This window comes from Copadichromis virginalis, linkage group LG22 (assembly GCF_057382275.1).
Source record: "Copadichromis virginalis isolate Kocher_CV1m ecotype Utaka linkage group LG22, C_Virginalis_male_GT1.1, whole genome shotgun sequence".
NCBI lineage: Eukaryota > Metazoa > Chordata > Actinopteri > Cichliformes > Cichlidae > Copadichromis > Copadichromis virginalis.
Window position 1 is genome coordinate 35,586,579 of NC_140638.1, and position 20,195 is coordinate 35,606,773.

At 42.8% G+C, this 20,195-nt stretch overlaps 1 protein-coding gene across 2 annotated transcripts in view; it reads right to left on the reverse strand.

The window, feature by feature from the left end:
- LOC146683794 (retinoic acid receptor beta-like) overlaps positions 1 to 20,195 on the reverse strand; it is a 165,191-nt gene that overhangs the window by 18,271 nt on the left and 126,725 nt on the right. For both annotated transcript variants that reach the window (XM_085447045.1, XM_085447044.1), the window contains exons 4-5: positions 16,088 to 16,248; positions 2,562 to 2,738 (exon numbers count right to left, since the gene is read on the reverse strand). In XM_085447045.1, coding sequence (XP_085303171.1) covers positions 2,562 to 2,738; positions 16,088 to 16,248 — 338 coding nt within the window. The remainder of the gene's footprint in view (positions 1 to 2,561; positions 2,739 to 16,087; positions 16,249 to 20,195) is intronic.

A 20,195-nucleotide genomic window follows, 5' to 3' on the forward strand; every position in this document is an offset into this window, starting at 1 on the left:
AGTTGCTACTAGAAGAGTTTATGAATGCATAATCAGCACTGGATGGTTCAAACTGTTATCACAGAGCCAAAACTGTATGACTTAGAGCCTGTGCCTAGAGGTGAGCCACAACTATCATTCTTCAATAACGCCGGTATTTTCATCAAACAGTAGCAACGAACTGAAACAAGCTGCCTTTTTCTCAGCAGGGAACACACCGTGAGTGACGTCCCTCTGCTGAATCTGTAACAAATAAAAGTGTTAAATGTTGCAATGTGCTATTTAAAAAGAGTGAAACGTGGATCTGCTCAGTAACACAGGAACTGGAACAGCTTGTGATCTCTTATAGGAAATAAATAATGCATTTGTCCAGATCAGCTGTCCTACACAGATTTCAGGTTTATAGTCTCTGGTTAAATCCTGAATCCTAATCCTTCGAACCCTTCACATAAAGAAATTACAGCACATTGTTATTGTATTATTCTGCGATTGTGACATCACAATCATTTGTATTCAATTCAATTCAATTTTATTTATACAGCGTTCGATACTGTTGACCATAATATCCTATTAGAGCGATTAGAACATGCTGTAGGTATTACAGGTACTGCGCTGCAGTGGTTTGTATCATATCTATCTAATAGACTCCAGTTTGTGCATGTAAATGGAGAGTCCTCTTCACACACTGAGGTTAACTATGGAGTTCCACAGGGTTCAGTGCTAGGACCAATTCTGTTTACATTATACATGCTTCCCTTAGGCAGCATCATTAGAAGACATAGCATACATTTACACTGCTATGCAGATGACACCCAGCTCTATCTGTCCATGAAGCCAGATAACACACACCAATGAGTTAAACTGCAGGAATGTCTTAAAGACATAAAGACCTGGATGGCCGCTAACTTTCTGCTTCTTAATTCAGATAAAACTGAGGTTATTGTACTCGGCCCTGAAAAGCTTAGAAATATGGTCTCTAACCAGATTCTTACTCTGGATGGCATTACCTTGGCCTCCAGTAACACTGTGACGAACCTTGGAGTCATTTTTGACCAGGACATGTCCTTCAAAGCACATATTAAACAAATATGTAAGACTGCTTTCTTCCATTTGTGCAACATCTCTAAAGTTAGAAATATCCTGTCTCAGAGTGACGCTGAAAAACTAGTTCATGCATTTATTACTTCCAGGCTGGACGACTGTAATTCATTATTATCAGGAAGTCCTAAAAACTCCCTGAAAAGCCTTCAGCTAATCCAAAATGCTGCAGCAAGAGTCCTGACAGGGACTAGAAAGAGAGAGCAGATTTCTCCTGTTTTGGCTTCCTGTTAAATCCAGAATTCAAAATCCTGCTCCTCACATACAAGGTCTTAAATAATCAGGCCCCATCTTATCTTAATGACCTTGTAGTACCATATCACCCCATTAGAGCACTTCGCTCTCGCTCTGCAGGCCTACTTGTTGTTCCTAGAGTATTTAAAAGTAGAATGGGAGGCAGAGCCTTCAGTTTTCAGGCCCCTCTTCTGTGGAACCAGCTTCCAGTTTGGATTCAGGAGACAGACACTATCTCTACTTTCAAGATTAGGCTTCAAACTTTCCTTTTTGCTAAAGCATATAGTTAGGGCTGGACCAGGTGACCCTGAATCCTCCCTTAGTTATGCTGCAATAGGTGTAGGCTGCCGGGGATTCCCATGTAAGAAAGAGTATTTCTTCTTCACTCACCTTTTTCACATTGTGTTTATACAGCTCTCTGCATGTAATCATTACATATTATTAATGTCTGTCTCTCCTATATAGTTTCTTCTTTTTCCTCCCTCTCCTCATGACTGCCCCATACCTAGGTCTGGTTCTGCCAAGGTTCCATTTAAAGGGAGTTTTTCCTTCCCATTGTTGCCAAGCGCTTGCTCAAAGGGGATGTTTGTTGGGGTTTCCTCTCTTTTATTGTAGGTTCTTTATCTTACAATATAAAGCACCTCGCTATGATTCAGGTTCACAAACCAGAACACAATTTGTCCTACATTAAAGGAAATGCCAGTGCTCTATGTTTAGTGCTTGCTTCAGCTGCCTCAGCCCTACAAAAGTATTCAGAAGAATTTTCCACATTAGGAAATGAGAAGTATCTCCTGGACAGGGACACAGTGCCTATATTCTGCATATGATTTAATACAGAAACTGCAGTATTGTGTATAGGGTATACTCATCCTAGCATGCATCATATTTTTATATATAGACTGCAATAATAATAGGGTTTAATACATTTTTATATTTCTTTATCAATATTCATATTTTTGAATTTGTATCCCATATTTTTATTCTCTTTTTTCCCCATTTATAATTTACATATTTGTTTTGCACATTGTGAGACAGGAGATGATATGGTAGTATTGACAATAAAGCTGATCTTGGCTATACATTGTTGGCATCGAACAATGCCTCGTATATCAAGAAAATTATGATTGGCTGAGATGTATCCAAGTCTTTTCCACCTTGACAAAAGACGCATCAATGTTAGGCCAGTACAAAAGAAAGCATCGTCCAATCACTAAATAATAACGTTGCTTCTTCAAAATAAAAGCACCCACCAGAATGTCGAGACAGGCAGCTTTCAGTAGTGTGATCTGGTCTGCAATGGTCAGCCCCGTGAAGCCAGGCACTCGTTTGGCAAACTCCACAATCTTGATAATGCACTTAGTGGCCAGCTCGCTGAACTTGTCCCACAGTCCTAGGTCCAACCTCACACGGTGGTCTGCACTCGAGTTCTGCATCACACATATATACGCATACACAGAGAGCAGTGTCAGGCCAAGAGACAGCTACTGTCGTCATTGCTGCTAATGATCTCTTCACTCTGCTCCACATGTCTCAGACGTGCATATAGAATATATTCACCATAAAACCCAAGCTCTCAAAAACACAAAGATTGTTGTTGTGAATATGCTGTACTGAGCCTGGTGGCTAGGCCCTGCGATAATGAGCCTAACAGTGTCAGAGGGATGCTTTGGCAATGACGGGATGCAGCAATGGAGCAGTGACAGATAGTGCAGAGCAGTTTGAAGCCAGGGTATCATTAATACAGCTATATGGTGCAGAATCTATCCAAAGATGACAGGGAGGCAAGGATGGTTGGAATCCATAGAGCAATAAAAACAGGAAAGAGTAAAAGTGATTCAGGGGAGGAAAGAAAGAAAAGTAATGGCAAATGAAGGGCTAAAGTCGGGAACTGTAAGAGGGAAAGGCAATCCTGAGATAATGTCTCATGCACAGTGCGTTAAAGTGAGAATCATTACAACAGATTGTTGTTTTGTGGAATTTAACTTCAAATCATAACATAGTCTGTGACTTTCACCTCTGCTGTGATTTGTTCTGATTATTTCTTGAGTTATTGGCCAAGATGAATCCTAGACTCATTGTTTTTCTATTTTTCTTTAATTATTTTATGATTTTTTTATTCTTGTTCAGTAGCAGAACTCTGTTTAGGGCTTAAATGCAGTCAAGTCAGGTTTAATATTTGAGATGAAAATGTGAACGAGTGATTGTCTCTCAGAGATCATGTGTGTTTGTTAAATATCATGACAGAGAATGTTTATTCACATAACGTCCACTATCAGATTTTGATCCACTGTGTAATATACAAACCCACATAGCAGACAGGTCTGGCCTGGATCCGGCATCAAGCTGGCACTTCTGACTGACCGGTGTCATGGCAGGGTGTCTGTCAACCAGATGTGGGCCAGGTCTGGCAATGATGGCACTATTTATGTTCCTATTTTAGTTAGAAGACCCAAATGCCATGTTGCAGTACTATACTGCTATGGTGGCCAACGTTTCAAATGCAGGTTTGACAGGTTTGTGAGTGTACACTTTATCCAAAACCTAGTGACAGTTTATTCATGTTTACCACCAGGTGGCTGAAGCTCAGAAGGTAGAGCAGGTCACCTACTGATCGGAAGGTTAGTGGTTCGATCCCTGGCTCCTCCAGTCTGCATGTCAAGAGTGTCAATGTAGTTAGGAAGCACTCAGTTTAGAGAAAGTGTGTGAATGTGGTGTGCTGTATAGAGCACTTTTAGTAATCCGGGAGAGCAGAAAAACACTATATAAGAATCAGTCCATTCACTGTGTGAACAGAGATTTGTCATGTTACTTTTGTACTATTGTGTTCCAGCACATGTTGTTATTACATGGCTTGATTAAGGTACACATTAGGCTGACATCTGGGGCCAGAGCTGAAACTGTTCTGGGCCAGCACAGGGCCACCATTGTGTCTGCAACAGGCTTGTGCTGGCCCATGTATGGGCCACCTCTGGCAAACCAGGTCTGGGCCACCAAAGGGCCATTGTTCTTTGCGGTATGTGGGCCATGTGTAAGCACATTGTGTGGGCCAGATCCGGACCATACCAATTTGCTATGTTGGAAAATGTTATTCGCCAGTATGACAATCAACCCAAATACACTGCCAGTGCAGTAAAAGGACACCTGGATAGAAAACACACACAATGAAACACTATGAGGAGTTGTGCCCCAGACCTTAACATTACTGAAGCAGTGTGAGATTACTGTGACAGAGAAAGGACAAAAGACAGTGAGCATCGAAAGAAGAGCTCTGGATTGTCCTTTAAGAACGGTCCTTGAAGAACTATGCCTGAATAATAATGACTAAAGAAAGAGAGTTCAGTCTGTGTTAAAGAATGAGGGTTTTTTTTACAGACTGGTTACATAATTCCCATTTCAGCAAAATGGAAAAAGAAATGAAAGGCAACTAAAGACCTTTGCACAGATTGTACCTGAGCAGGTGGCATTGAATGGAAGATGATTGAATGTACACTCAACAAAAATATAAACGCAACACCTTTGTTACTGCTCCCATTCCCCATGGGATGGACGTAGAGGCCTAAAATTCATTCCAGATACACAATATAACCATCCCTCCCAAACAGTGGTCACAAATCAGTCCAAATGTGTGGTAGTGGGCACATCTGCCATATTGAGATAATCCATCCCACCTCACAGGTGTGCCACATCAGGATGCTGATCTGACATCATGACACAGGTGTACCTCAGACTGCCCACAACAAAAGGCCACCCTGGAATGTGCAGTTTTGTCTCACAGCAAAATGCCACAGATGCCACAAGCAATGAGGGAGCGTGCAACTGGCATGCTGACAGCAGGAATGTCAACCAGATCTGTCGCCCGTGCATTGAATGTTCATTTCTCAACCATAAGCCGTCTCCACAGGCGTTTCAGAGAATATGGCAGCACATCCAACCGGCCTCACAACCGCAGACCTCGTGTAACCACACCAGCCCAGGACCTCCACATCCAGCAGGTTCACCTCCAAGATCGTCTGAGACCAGCCACCCACAGCTGCTGGAACAATTGGTTTGCACAACCAAACAATTTCTGCACAAACTGTCAGAAACCGTCTCAGGGACGCTCAACTGCATGCCCGTCGTCCTCATCGGGGTCTTGACCTGACTCCAGCTCGTCGCCGTAACAGACTTGTGTGGGCAAATGCTCACATTCGATGGCGTCTGGCACGTTGGAGAGGTGTGCGCTTCACGGATGAATCATGGTTCACATTGTTCAGGGCAGATGGCAGCTGAGAATGTCCCAGTTCTTGCATGGCCAGCATACTCACCAGACATGTCACCCATTGAGCATGTTCGGGATGTGCTTGACCGGCGTATACGACAGCGTGTACCAGTTCCCACGAATATCCAACAACCTCGCACAGCCATTGAAGTGGAGTGGACCAACATTCCACAGGCCACAATTGACAATCTGATAGACTCCATGCGACGATGTGTTGCACTGCATGAGGCAAATGGTGGTCACACCAGATACTGACCAGTTCTGGGTCCCCAGACCCCCAATAGCGCAAAAAACTGCACATTCCAGGGTGGCCTTTTGTTGTGGGCAGTCTGAGGTACACCTGTGCACTACTCATGATGTCAGATCAGCATCCTGATGTGGCACACCTGTGAGGTGGGATGGATTATCTCAATATAGCAGATGTGCCCACTACCACACATTTGGACTGATTTGTGACCACTGTTTGGGAGGGATGGTTATATTGTGTATCTGGAATGAATTTTAGGTCTCTACGTCCATTCCATGGGGAATGGGAGCAGTAACAAAGGTGTTGCGTTTATATTTTTGTTGAGTGTAAATCATGAATGGCTGTTGATTGGTTTCAGAATTTTTGGATCACAACTTTTACATGGATAGGCAAACTGTGTGGCAAACCAATCAGGCGAGGAGCAGACCAGAAAACAGAAGACATACAAATGGAAACGGCAGGATACCAGCAAAGTGTGAACTGGTTGGCAGACTGAAAGCAAAGTGATGCAACCTGGAGCAGTAATCGCAAATGACGGGCGCTGAAACAAGGAGCGAAAGCAAAAATAACAAGGAAAAACAACGTGCATGATTATAAAACAATCATGAAGCCAGGCACTCGTTCGTCAAACTCCACAATCTTGATAATGCACTTCGTGGCCACCTCGCTGAACTTGTCCCACAGACCGAGGTCCAGCCTCACAACAACATGCATATTAATCAAACAATCATACTATGAGGACTGGTGTAAATGGTATGGGATTGTGGCAATGTCACTGTTTGCCCATGAAGGAACTAACGTGGTGATCATTAATGGGCCACAAGCCATTATACTTTCCACGTCTGCAAGTCCAGCAGGGTACCCACCATAAGACAGGCGTGCAGACATCCACATAGAGCCTCGTCTGTTTTCTTTGCATTCTGTTTGCTTGTTTTCTGTTGTAAATTCATCCATGGAGAATTTAAATCTCAACGCACCAATACGCATGCGCTCCAGCTGGTAGACTTCAAAGAAGTATAACAGTATCGACTAGTAGGCTGTACTAGGAAACACTAACTGACAGCAAAAATGGGACATGGGAGTTTGACAGTCAAGAAAGAATGAGTGGCTATCCATCTATCTGGATTTTTGCTTCACACAACAGCTCGCACAACTGTGTTAAAAATGACACGTTAAAGATGTCTGTGTAGTTGCCCTGGCCTACAGAAGCACTGTGATGTGGCAGGAGTGCACACAGTGTGACTCACAGACCTCAGGAGATATGGACACAAAGCCTTTGTGTTACTGTAATTGACTGTTGCTGTTCCAATCACAAATGCAACTGCTCAGAGATGCTGACAGAGGGCTTTGTCTCACCAAGCAAACTCCTTGGACAATTAGCTTGTTTATTCTCCATAAATAACTATTATAAAGTCAAGAGCAGAAAGCATCTGAGTTCACATTAGATTTACAGACTAACCAGAGAGACTCATTATTGTGTATTTTTCATGTCAGTGACAAAGGTGATATTTAAAATGTTTGTTTGAAAAATAAAACCTACTTTCAGGTTTTGTTGTGCTCGAAGAAGGAAAAATGAACATTATATTACGTATGATAATATATTTAACAACAGCAACCTACCGTACAATAGAAGAATACTATTGAACTAGACAGTCACCAGGTTAAACCATGCGATGAACTGCTCGGGGTGCACACCATAACTTCATGAATTCTAGGTACCTTCTTTATTACCAATCCAATGCACACATATACACGAAGCAACATTCAAATCAGTTCAGAGCTTTTATGTAACGTGCTGTTTCTGGGTTTTTGGTTGATACTCTGTCTCTCGCTGTTAAAATTAAACTACTGTAAAAATAGAGACTGCTCATTGCTCAAGTGAGCAAACAAATTTATCAGGGATCGAATAATTATTTCTCCTTCTGTATCTACCAAGAATAGCAGGAAATGAACTAAACAGAGAAATGTGCAGTCACTTGCTTAACTTCCTCTTTTGGGGATGTCTATAAAGAGCCCATAGACGAGCTGGAGTGATACTCGACTGGTCTTTCACCTAATGAAGACCCACTTCAGTGGCGAAAGGTGAGCAGTTGCTGCTTCGTGCGGCGACTATGGCAGATGTAGTGCTTCCCACGGTTACGTCAGCTTGGGATCTCTCCATCCCTGCTACATCTGTTCCAGCTGAAAGATTTTACTTCTGCTGCTGGACTTATTTGAAATAAACTGAGATCTCATCATTCATGTTGACATTTTGACCTGAACAAAAATGTTACTTCAGCTGAGGGAGTACACTTATGATGTCGTTAGCTGATTGCTGATTTTTGTATAAAACAAACAAACATACAAAAACCCTCTTAATCTAAGCCTGATTGTTTTTAATGGGTTTTCTGTTGTTACTCATTTTGAGGGATGATGATTCATGGTTGTGTTGCTGTTAGATTTAGTGCACTGTGACACACTATTAGTCGCAGTTGATTTGTTTTTCAAGTTTTACGTGAACATCGTTTGCAGTACTGCATTTTCACAAAGCACATGAAAGTCAGCTTATTTTATTTTTCCGCCTTGTGTTCGTTGTCTTTTTGTGTAATGTTCATAATGTGCGAATTGATGTGGCCCACAGTTAAGCGGCTTTTAAAGTGTGACATTTTATTAAAGAACGCGATTAATGGTTTGAAATGCTGTTGTTCAGGGCTTTTTGGAGATTGTCCATGACAGAAATAAGTCTACCTACCTGTTTGCCAACACCCCACCTTCATCTTTATTGACAGTTAACTATGTCACACACTGTTCAGTCTTTTAATTCAGTTGATTTTTTAACTAATATTTTTATGTGTTTTTAGCTGATTTAGTTTCAGTGTTACTTGGTCCTCGCTGTCACCGCACACACTCATGTAAGGAATATTTTGCTGAACATTAAACAGAAATGAAGAAAGTATTTAAAGTGAGCTCCTGCAGTAATATTAATCCATTTGACGCTGTTGGAGGACATTTTTGTACAGAATAATAATTCTTAGTTTTGATGTTTTATGCACATTTCAAATAGTAGACTTTTATGTGTACTGTGGTCTTTTCATGATGTTTTCTTGCTTCTTTTCCTAAGGGAATATTTTTCAAAATGACTCCACCATTGGTCATACTCATGTAATAATAACAACAGATATGTATTTAACTACATTGGCATTTATATTTTACAATCTTAAGCCAGCAAGGAATGCAGAAACATGTCTGCATGCTACATGTCCATGTATTGTGCAGACAAAGATCAGATTGTATAAATTAATCTGATGTTGTTTACAGCGGGGAAAATAAGTATTTGACACATCAGCATTTTTATCAGTAAGGGGATTTCCAAGTGGACTATTGACACAACATTTCCACCAGATGTTGCCATCAAGCCAAATATTGAAGTCATACAATCAAATCAGAACATATAAGTATACAAGTTAAACCATAATAAATAAAGTGAAATGACACAGGGAATAAGTATTGAACACACTTTATTCAATACTTTGTAGAAAAGCCTTTGTTGGTGATTACAGCTTCTAGACGCCTCTTGTATGGATAGACCAGTCGTCTGCATTGCTCAGGAGTGATTCTGGCCCATTCTTCCACACAAACGGTCTTTAAATCTTGAAGGTTCCTTGGGCCTCTTTTATGAACTTTAATCTTCAGTTCTCTCCATAGATTTTCTATGGGATTTAGGTCAGGTGATTGACTGGGCCATTCAAGCAACTTGATTTTCTTTCTTTGAAACCACTTCATTGTTTCCTTGGCCTTGTGTTTGGGATCATTGTCTTGCTGAAATGTCCACCCTCTTTTCATTTTTAGCTTCCTGGTAGATGGCAGCAGATTTTTATCCAGAATGTCCCGGTACATCTCTCCATTCATCCTGCCTTCAATAATATGAAGTCTGCCAGTACCCCTTGCTGAAAAGCAGCCCCAAACCATGATGCTTCCACCCCCAAACTTGACTGTTGGTATGGTGTTCTTGGGGTGGTGAGCAGTGCCATTTCTTCTCCAAACATGGTGTGTAGAATGACTGCCAAAAAGTTCAATTTTGCTTTCATCTGACCATACTATAGTCGTCCAATAATCCACAGGCTTCTCCAAATGCTGTTGCGCAAATTTTAACCGAGCCTTGACATGCTTTTTGTTCAGCAATGGAGTCTTGCGTGGTGAGCGTGCATGGATGCCATGGCGGTTCAGTGCATTGCTTATAGTTTTCTTTGAAACAACAGTACCTGCTGATGCAAGGTCTTCCTGAAGTTCTGTCCGAGTGGTTCTTGGCTCTTGGAGAACCCTCCTGATTATTCTTTGGACTCCTCGGACAGGGATCTTGCGTGGAGCACCTGATCGTGGCAGGTTTATGGTGAACTGATGCACTTTCCATTTCCGGATAATGGCCCCCACAGTGCTCACAGGAACATTCAGCATTCTGGAAATGCACCTATAACCATTCCCATCAAAATGCTTTTCAACGATAAGATTACGAAGATCTTGAGAGAGTTCTTTGCTTTTACCCATCATGAAGTCTTTCCTGTGTGCCTTCTGGGTAATGAGGAGCCTTTATAGGCCATCAATTAGGAATAAGGCAGCTGATATCAATTAGTACTGATAGGGGACAGGATTTCTCTATCAATACTGACAGATTTCAGGTGATCTCCTGGCTTTCTATGTCATTTTGCCCCTTGTTATCTCCATGTATTCAATACTTATTCCCTGTGTCATTTCACTTTATTTATTGTGGTTTAACTTGTATACTTATATGTTCTGATTTGTTTGTATGACGTCAATATTTGGCTTGATGGCAACATCTGGTGGAAATGTTGTGTCAATGGTCCACTTGGAAATCCCCTTACTGATAAAAATGCTGATGTGTCAAATACTTATTTTCCCCGCTGTATCTTGTTAAATTGTTAAATAGTGATAGTTTTTGTTTGTCTGTTTATGGGGGCCCACAGATTAACTGAAGAACAGTGGGTGGAAGGGTAAGGGTGGTTAAAACCGAGCTCGATCCCAGGATGCCATTTTTGGACAGGTCACAATAATTTACGCTGGCCTTGTAGTTGCAGAAGTTAATGGTTTTAATATTACCGCTTCTCTTATTCAAATGATTACTGTCATAATAAGAGAGAAACTGCCAAGAAGGTGTATCCTCTGGACAGGAGAAAGACAGCAGAATTCATGGTTCCATCGACCACAGCAAGTCTTTCAGGTCCTGAAGCAGCAAAACAGCCCCAGACCATCACACTACCACCAACATATTTTACTGTTGGTTCGATGTTCCCTTTGCTGTGTTAGCTTAATGCCAGATTTAATGGAACTCAAACCTTCCAAAGAGTTCGGCTTTTGTCTCTTCAGAATATTTTCCCAAATGTCTTCAGCATTGTCTCGATGTTTTGGGCAAATGTGAGACGAGCCTTTGTGTTCTTTACTTTTCCAGCAAGTGTTTTCTCGTTGAACATAGATGCCATTTTTGCCCAGCCTCTTTCTTGTGGTTGAATTATGAACTCCGACCTTAACTGAGACATGTGAAGCCTGTGGTTCCTTAATGTTGTTCTCAGTTCTTTTTTTGACCTCCTGGATGAGTCTCAGTTGCTCTTGGAGTCATTTTGGTAGGCCAGCTTCTCCTGGAAAATATTCACCACTGTTCCAAGGTTTCCCCATTTGTGCATAATGGCTCTCACCATGATTCACTGGACTCCCAAAACCTTAGAAATGGCTTTGTAACCCTCTTCAGACTGATGATTGCCAGTGACTCATGTGTTTCCTTCGATCTTAGCAATATTTGTTGCTCTTGAGATCTTTTAGCTTGCATCAGGGAGGTTCTATTTAGGTGATTTCTTGACTCAACAGGTCTGCCAGTAATCGGGCCTGAGTGTGTTTAGTGAAACTGAACACAGCTTTCCAAAAAATGTGGTTAATCACAGTTAATTCATGATTTAACAAGAGGGGCAATGACTTTTCACACAGGATTAGGCAGGGTTGGATAACCTTTCTCCCTTAAATAATGAAATCATCATTTGAAAAACACATCTATTTACTCTGGTTATCTTTGTCTAATATTACAGTTTGTTTGATGATCTGAAACATGTAAGTTTGATATATAGTGATTAGGGGTGGGCTTTGATGATTGATTTATCGATTAAAATCGATTCTAGCTTGGATAATGTAAAGTTGATTCATTAAAATCCTGAATCGACTTTTAAATCGCCAGAGCCTCAGGTTAAACCTCACAACATTTCAACAACCACCAAACAGCTAAACAGTAAATGAGAGCAGGAACACAGATTCTGCACAGAGACACAAACACAAAGCTCGGACCGCCGACGGATCAGGATCAGTGAGATGTGACTTTCTCACCCGACAGCACGGACACGGTCGGGGCTGAAAGCCGACAGCTCGCTGATTCTGATGTTTCGGCGGGTCCGCGCTTTGTGTTTACGTCCTTTTTGCGCTGATTCTAAAGCTGTTAGTTTGATCTCTCTCCAAACAATATTGACTGAACCAGCAGCAAAAGAAGATCCAAACTACGCTTCACATAAACATCGTCATGAATTCCCTCTGACTTTTCCTGTTTTGCTTCCACCACACTTCATGCACAGCTCGCTCTCTCTCTCTCTCTCTCTCTGTACTTCAAGAACAGTTTCCCGTCTAAAAATCTGTTTTCTGCATTATTCGCTTGCTTGCTATCACAAGTCTGCCGTTGTTTACAGCGCTGTCGGCCGCTGTTTTTTCCTTTTACTTACTTCCGAAAAAGAAAACCTCATTTCTGCTGTTCAATACTGAACAAATTTAAACTTTTTAATTATGCAAAATTGCAAAACACTCAGCTGTGTCTCTCATTAAACCTCTGTAACTTTGCTCTGCATTACTCCAGCAGCATCAGGTAATGTTCATAAGTTGATTAAAGGTTTTCTTTCGTTTTTGATCTACTGCAGAATATTTTTATAAATCCCCGGCCAGGAAAATCACCTCCATGTTTTTCTGTGTTTTATCCTCAGTTACTTTGACACAAAGGCTGTGATGCTCACACTTTTGATAAAAGCTCACAAGTGTCAGCTTTCTTTTTATAGATATAAAAATATGGGAATGTACTGATGCATGATCTGATTTATAATATTTCTGACTGAGGCAAAATTTCCCTGATTCGAATCGAATCTTGGATTGAATCGATTCGGGACCTTGTGAATTGGAATCAAATCGATTCTAGAAATCAGCGACGATACCCAGCCCTACTTGTGATATATAATTTATATATGTATAGTGAGTTGTATGTAAGGCAAGACACCAAGGAAGGAGCAAAGGACATGTAGGCAGAGAGATCAGGCTGGAAAGGATGTGCAGCAGGTTAGAGTGATTGAGGACAAATGAAAATGTGCTACCAATTAGAGAAAATCTACTGAGAAGATGATTCAATTCAATTTTATTCAATTTTATTTATACAGCGCCAAATCACAACAACAGTCGTCTCAAGGTGCTTTATATTGTAAGGTACACCCTACAATAATACATACAGAGAAAACCTGATGAAAGGCTGAAGATCTGATGAATGAGAGCAAGAGGAGGACAAATAGAAAACAGTTAGTGAATCAGGAACTGCAGGGGATTAGTGAGGAGGAAGTGAGAGCAGCTCTCATAAGGAAGAGTGGAGTTCGGTTTAAGACGGCACAGACAACCAGAGGAATCTGGCTTTACAGCACATTCATTCGTCTGAGGTTGTATGAGAGGCAGTTAGCACAGATGCTGGACACCATCACAAGCAAGAAATCTATTCACAAGCCAATAAAGAGAGAGAGTCAGATAAATGGAGAGAGAGACCATTAAATATGATCTGGGGTTAAGTGAGCAGCACATTAGGGCTGTGCTTAAATCACAGACAATGAGCTCTAGTCCACACAACAGCATTACAGACACATAAAACTGACTGACATCCAGATTCATAGGGACGGAGGATGTGACGGTGCAACACACACGTGTGTGCATTTGCTCAGTGCACGTTGGGCTGATGGCCGATATTAAAACAACTTATCTTGCTCTTCCTTCTGGGTGTAAAGGGAAAGGCTAGAATAAGGGGAACTTGAGAGGACGGGAGAATAACACCCCCACCACACACACACACACACACACACACACACACACACACACACACACACACACACGCACAGTTAATTACACCAGTCCCATAATTCAATAGGACCAAACAAGACAGTTGCTGGGGAATTCTGATTTAATTTACCAACATTTATCCAAAGACAGTTGCAACATTACAAAATACACTAGTAGTGTGAAAAACTGTACATCAGAAAAACTCATGTGCAGATGCAGAGATGGAAAAGGCAGTAAAAGCAGCCACCACATGTGAAGGATTGTGATAGCACGCAAAACTCTAAGGTGGCAAATATCATCAAGCTGAGCACTGTATTGCAGTGGCATATACCACCACCATCAGTGCCTGGAGCCAGTGTGGCTCAGTGCTTTATTTTGTCTTTGAAACTGCCAGGCTCATTTTTCATTACCATCACTGTCAATGAAGCATTATTCATTGTTGAGCTAAGCCCTCTCAATTGCACAGCTATCTCAGCTAACCCAGCAATGAACTCCTAAATAACTGCAGACCAGGATTTGAATATTTCACCACATAATTGGTGCTTTAACATAATCTAGGGGAGCGGGAGCTGGTCTACTTTTCAGACAAGCACGAATCAAAAGGCGCATCAGGATCCAATCGATTGTAATAATGAGGGATTTCTCGCAATCTATAAACAAGTATAATTAGCACAAACCACACTAACCACTCCAACAAACAGCAAGCGCTGCTTACACTGAGACAACAGAATCAGTATACAACTGCATACATTGGAGCAAAATTGCTGTACTGTAAGCTGGTTTGTTCCCCTTTAAGATCTCATATCCAACCCAGAGGTTTATTATCACTTCCCCAAAAAGAGAGGCATATTATAACTGCCAGTGGATTTAAAAAAAATACTCACTTATGAAATCTGATGTGATGACTAAAACTAGTACTACCACTAGTTCATTAAACATACACCCCAATCTCCTGCCACCAAACGCTCTCTGTTAGGTTAAAAACAAACACAATCAAGTCAATATTGTCTCAACATGCTATGAATGTATCAGCTGTAATGCAGCTCCTACTGTTTGCCTGTGAAAGCATCACAGAATTTAGCTGACGTCAAGTAGGAGATGGTACTTTGGAGAGTTTCTAAACATTTCTATCACCTCTTACTTTTTTGCCATGTCACACTGAGTGCAGAACCTTCCCTCAGTGGGAAAGCTCATCTGCTTTCAGACTGGACAAACCAGGTCCTGATGTTTCTGATTGACAAGGCCCTTTGTGGATTAGCAGTCTCCAACTATCTGGCATTTCATTGCTTTTTAGTTTGGCATTTAAATAACTTTAAATAACTCTCAGCCTTGATGTCTACTGGCAGATGACAGAAGGGGGAGAAAGGCCTTGCGAGCACCCAGCTTAACTCAGTGCACAAATCTGTGGTTTAATTTACCCGAGGATAAAAGGACACAAGTTGGGTTTACGACATTTATTCCACTTTTCAGACATGTCAAAAACTGGAGGTTGGAGTGAGCCCCAGCCAGACGGATGGGCAGCTGCTGGTCTGCAAAAATCTCCCTGATGAGGATTTGCTTTTGACAATGGCTAAGTCTTCCAGTATTTACAGCTTTTGTTTAGTTTCTCCAATCTGTTGCATTCTATAAAAACTGCTGTAAACAAACACTATTACCATCGAACTCTGAGGCTAAAATCACGATGTGGTTGCTGCACTTTTATTCTACTCGTCACAATTTATATCGAATATATGGCTGCTGAGAGGGGAACAACAATTGTCACTGAGGTTCTGTGAGGACTATCAGAGGCATACATCTGAGGTCTCAAGTTGCATTACAGGGAGATTTAGAGTACAGTACAAAAGTATGATAATGAGCTCCTTCTGTTTGTCCTTCTCTTACCTCTTTTCACTCGCCATGTATTATTGTAGGGTATTTACAAAGTGCCCCGAGGCAACTGTTTTTTGTGATTTGGTGCTTTATAAATAAAATGCACTTAAATTTGAATTGTACTGGTGCAGTAGCTGGATCAAACCACAGAAACACATTGCCATACAGGGATATGGCCATACAGGGGCATAAAGTCAAAGTAACAATGTAACATTTACTGCATAAAAAAATAATACAACTAAATGCTCGTTGCAGAATGACGTTGTTCAGGCACCTTGTTAAATCATACTTACCGTCGTGTACTTGCCAAGCTGGCAGAGGGAGGGGAACGTTTCTTGATGAGCCCTACGGATCTTTTCAATGATTGTCTCCAGCTCAGTTGTCAGCTCGTAGCTCTCTGCCAGATCTGGCTTTGGGCTCTCCTTCTTCTTCTTGTTCCGGTCATTTCTAACAGCTGGAGGAACACAAAAATTTGGATTATCCTCTAAACAAATGTAGCTCTTAGTGAAGCAAACAACATATAAGGCACCCCAACCAATCACAGCAGATGGCCCCGCCCCTCCCTGAGCCTGTTTCTGCCGGAGGTTTCTTCCTGTTAGAAGGGAGTTTTTCCTTCCCACTGTCGCCAAAGTGCTTGTTCATAGGGGGTCATATGATTGTTGGGTTTTTCTCTGTATGTATTATTGTACGATCTACTAACAATATAAAGAGCCTTGAGGCGGCTGCTGTTGTGATTTGGCGCTGTGTAAATAAAATTGAATTGAACTGAATTGAATAGAGGTAGAAATGTGTTGCTAGTAAGCATTTCTTTGATTACAGTTTAGAAATGTAGCCAGTCGTCAAATCAAACAAATCAGACCTTATATAAGGACAAAACCTTTCAGACTGTAGGCGACAGACCAGAAATGAGGTGAAAAATAAAGTAATTGTGGAAGTAACAGAAACTTCAAGGCCTCTAAGGCCACTTTAGGTTGGTTCCAAAAATGAGTCGGTCACCGTAAACCATGGTAAAATACACAACTCTAGCACATTAAAAACCACATTAACAGCCTAATACAAAAACAAGGTTTTAGATTCTAAAGATAGTGTCCCGCTTTATGAAAACTCTCAGGAGGAATAAATGGGCAAATAACTATTTGATCACTTTGTGAATTTGTAAGTCAGAAATGAACAGTCTCTAATTTAATGATTGCTTAATTTTAAGGGTGAGAGACAGAACAAAGGAACAGTAAAAGAAAAACTAAAATCCAGAAAACCCACATTAAAGAAAGGTTATAAAAGATAAAACATCTTCAAAAAGGTGTTAGGATGCCTGGGTCGTTGACCCAGGGGTTTTGAGTTTATTATATTATATTGGTTACAAGATGGCGCTGGAGTGACGGCAGCCTTTCCAAGTAGCTCTGCAACACCGCACCTTTTTTGTTAACTTTAACTTTTTTAGACTAGGCTTTTCAAACTTTTTTTCACCTTCCTCTACTTATACCTCTTAGATATAGCGATACAAGATGGATAATGCACTTTTTAAAACTTCTGGAACCAGTTCCGTCATCTATTCGAGAGCGGAGCTGCTGGCACTAAAAACAAAGGGACAGACCGGCATGCGACACAACATCCCGGCCGAGCTAAAGAGGAGCTACAGAGGCTGCAAAGCTGGAGCGAGGAGAGCGGATCACCGGAGGCGATTCAAACCATCAATCCCGACAGTGATCATGGGCAACGTGAACTCGTTACAGAATAAGATTGACGAACTGTGCGCTCTGAACAACCACAGACTATACCGTGAGTGCAGCTTGTTTATCTTCACGGAGACGTGGCTAACCGAGCTAACGCCGCAGGCTAACGTAGACCTATGCGGTTTCACATCCATGAGAGCCGATAGGGACACGCAGGCCAGCGGAAAAAGCAGAGGTGGGGGACTCATTGTCTACGTTAACAACAGATACTGTAACCCTGGACACGTCTCCGTTAAAGTTTCGGTATGCCGTCCGGACCTGGAGCTGCTAGCTGTTAGCTTGCGGCCATATTATCTACCTCGGGAGTTCAGTCATGTGATCTGTGTGTGTGTTTACATCCCTCCGAGGGCCGACGCAACAGCTGCCTGTGAGAAAATACACACAGTCACAGCAAGACTTCAGACACAAAACCCCGAGGCTTTCATTATTATATCTGGAGACTTTAACCATGCCACACTGGACTCTACTCTGGCTGCTTTTCACCAGTTTGTGAATTGTCCCACAAGAAGCAACAGGACAATTGACCTACTGTATGCTAATGTGAGAGATGCATACAGAGCCACCCCCCTCCCCCCACTAGGGAAGTCAGACCACAACCTGGTTTACCTACAGCCACAATACACACCCCTCGTCCAAAGGCAGCCTGTCACAACGCGCTCCATCCGGAGATGGACCCCAGAAAAGGAGGATGCTCTGAGGGACTGTTATGACACCACAGACTGGGATGTGCTCCTGAGCCCACATGGTGAGGACATAGAGGGGGTGACACACTGTCTTACAGACTACCTCAACTTTTGTGTGGACACAGTTGCCCCTGCTAAGACGGTACGGTGTTACCCTAATAACAAACCGTGGGTAACACAGGAAGTCAAAGCTGTCCTCAACATTAAGAAGAAGGCTTTCAGGAGCAAAGTGAAGGAGGAGATGAAAGCAGCACAGCGGGAGGTGAAAGGCTGCCTGAGGGAAGCAAAGGACACCTACAGGAGGAAGGTGGAGCAGAAGTTGGAGAGGAACAATATGAGGGAGGTCTGGAATGGTGTGAAAACCATCACAGGCCACAACACCAAGAAAAGCACAGTGGGGGGGACTGTGGAGAAGGCAAACGAACTCAACAACTTCTTCAACAGGTTTGACCAGCCCACAACCCCCCCACCCTCACCTTCACTACAGAGTCCTCTCCCCACTCTCCTACCTCCCTCGCTTCCCCCCCTTCCTGACACCATGACACCCCCCTCCTCCAATCCCTCTCTCAGCAGCAAGACATCTCCCCCCCTCCCCTCCCCCCAAACATCTCCCAGTGTCACAGTGGATCAGGTCAGGAGACAACTGAGGAAGCTTCGCCCCAGAAAGGCAGCAGGCCCAGACAAGGTGTGTCCTAGGATGCTAAAGGCGTGTGCTGCTGAACTTGGGGAGCCGCTACAACGAGTCTTCAACCTCAGTCTGCGACTGGGGAGAGTGCCCGCCCTCTGGAAGACATCCTGCATCGTCCCGGTCCCCAAAAAGAACCGGCCCAATGAGCTGAATGACTTCCGACCGGTGGCACTGACGTCACATCTTATGAAGACTCTAGAGCGGCTCTTCCTCAACCTCCTCCGACCACAGGTACAACATGCCCAGGACCCACTACAGTTTGCATACAAGGCGGGTGTCGGAGTGGAGGATGCCATCCTGTACCTCCTACACAGAGCCCACTCACACCTGGATGGGGGAAAAGGCACGGTCAGGATACTGTTTCTTGACTTTTCCAGTGCCTTTAATACCATCCGGCCCTGTATGCTTCAGGAAAAACTGAACAGGATGGAGGTGGACCCCTGCCTGGTGGCTTGGATCTCCGACTACCTCACCGACAGACCACAGTACGTCAGGCTGAAGGACATCACGTCTGACACTGTGTTCAGCAGCACAGGAGCACCACAGGGAACTGTGCTGTCCCCTCTTCTCTTCACCCTGTACACCTCTGACTTCTGCTACAACTCTGAATTATGCCACATTCAGAAGTTTGCAGACGACACAGCCATCATGGGGTGTATCTGGGATGATCAGGAAGAGGAGTACAGAAGTCTGGTGAGGAACTTTGTCGCATGGAGTCACACAAACCACCTGCAACTCAACACCTCAAAGACTAAGGAACTGGTTGTGGACTTCGGGAGGTCCAGAGAAGGTCCACTGCCGGTTCAGATAGAGGGGGAGGAGGTGGAGGTGGTCAACAAGTACAAGTACCTCGGGCTGTGGGTGGACAACAAACTGGACTGGTCATGCAACACAGAGCACCTGTATAAAAAAGCCCAAAGCCGACTGTACTTCCTCAGGAGGCTGAGGTCTTTTAACATCTGCAGGAAGCTCCTGAGGATGTTTTACCAGTCGGTGGTTGCTGGAGTACTTTTCTATGCTGTGGTGTGCTGGGGGAGCAGCACAGCAAAGAGGGACTCATCCAGGCTAGAGAAACTGATCAGGAGGGCTAGCTCTGTGGTCGGCATGAAGCTGGACACTCTGGTGACAGTGGCAGAGAAAAGGACATTAAAGAAACTGATGGACATTATGAACAATGCTGGGCATCCTCTGCACACGGCCATTAACAACCAGAAGAGTCTGTTCAGTGACAGGTTGCTTCTCCCAAAGACAAGAACTAACAGACTTAAAAACTCCTTTGTCCCACACGCCATCAGAC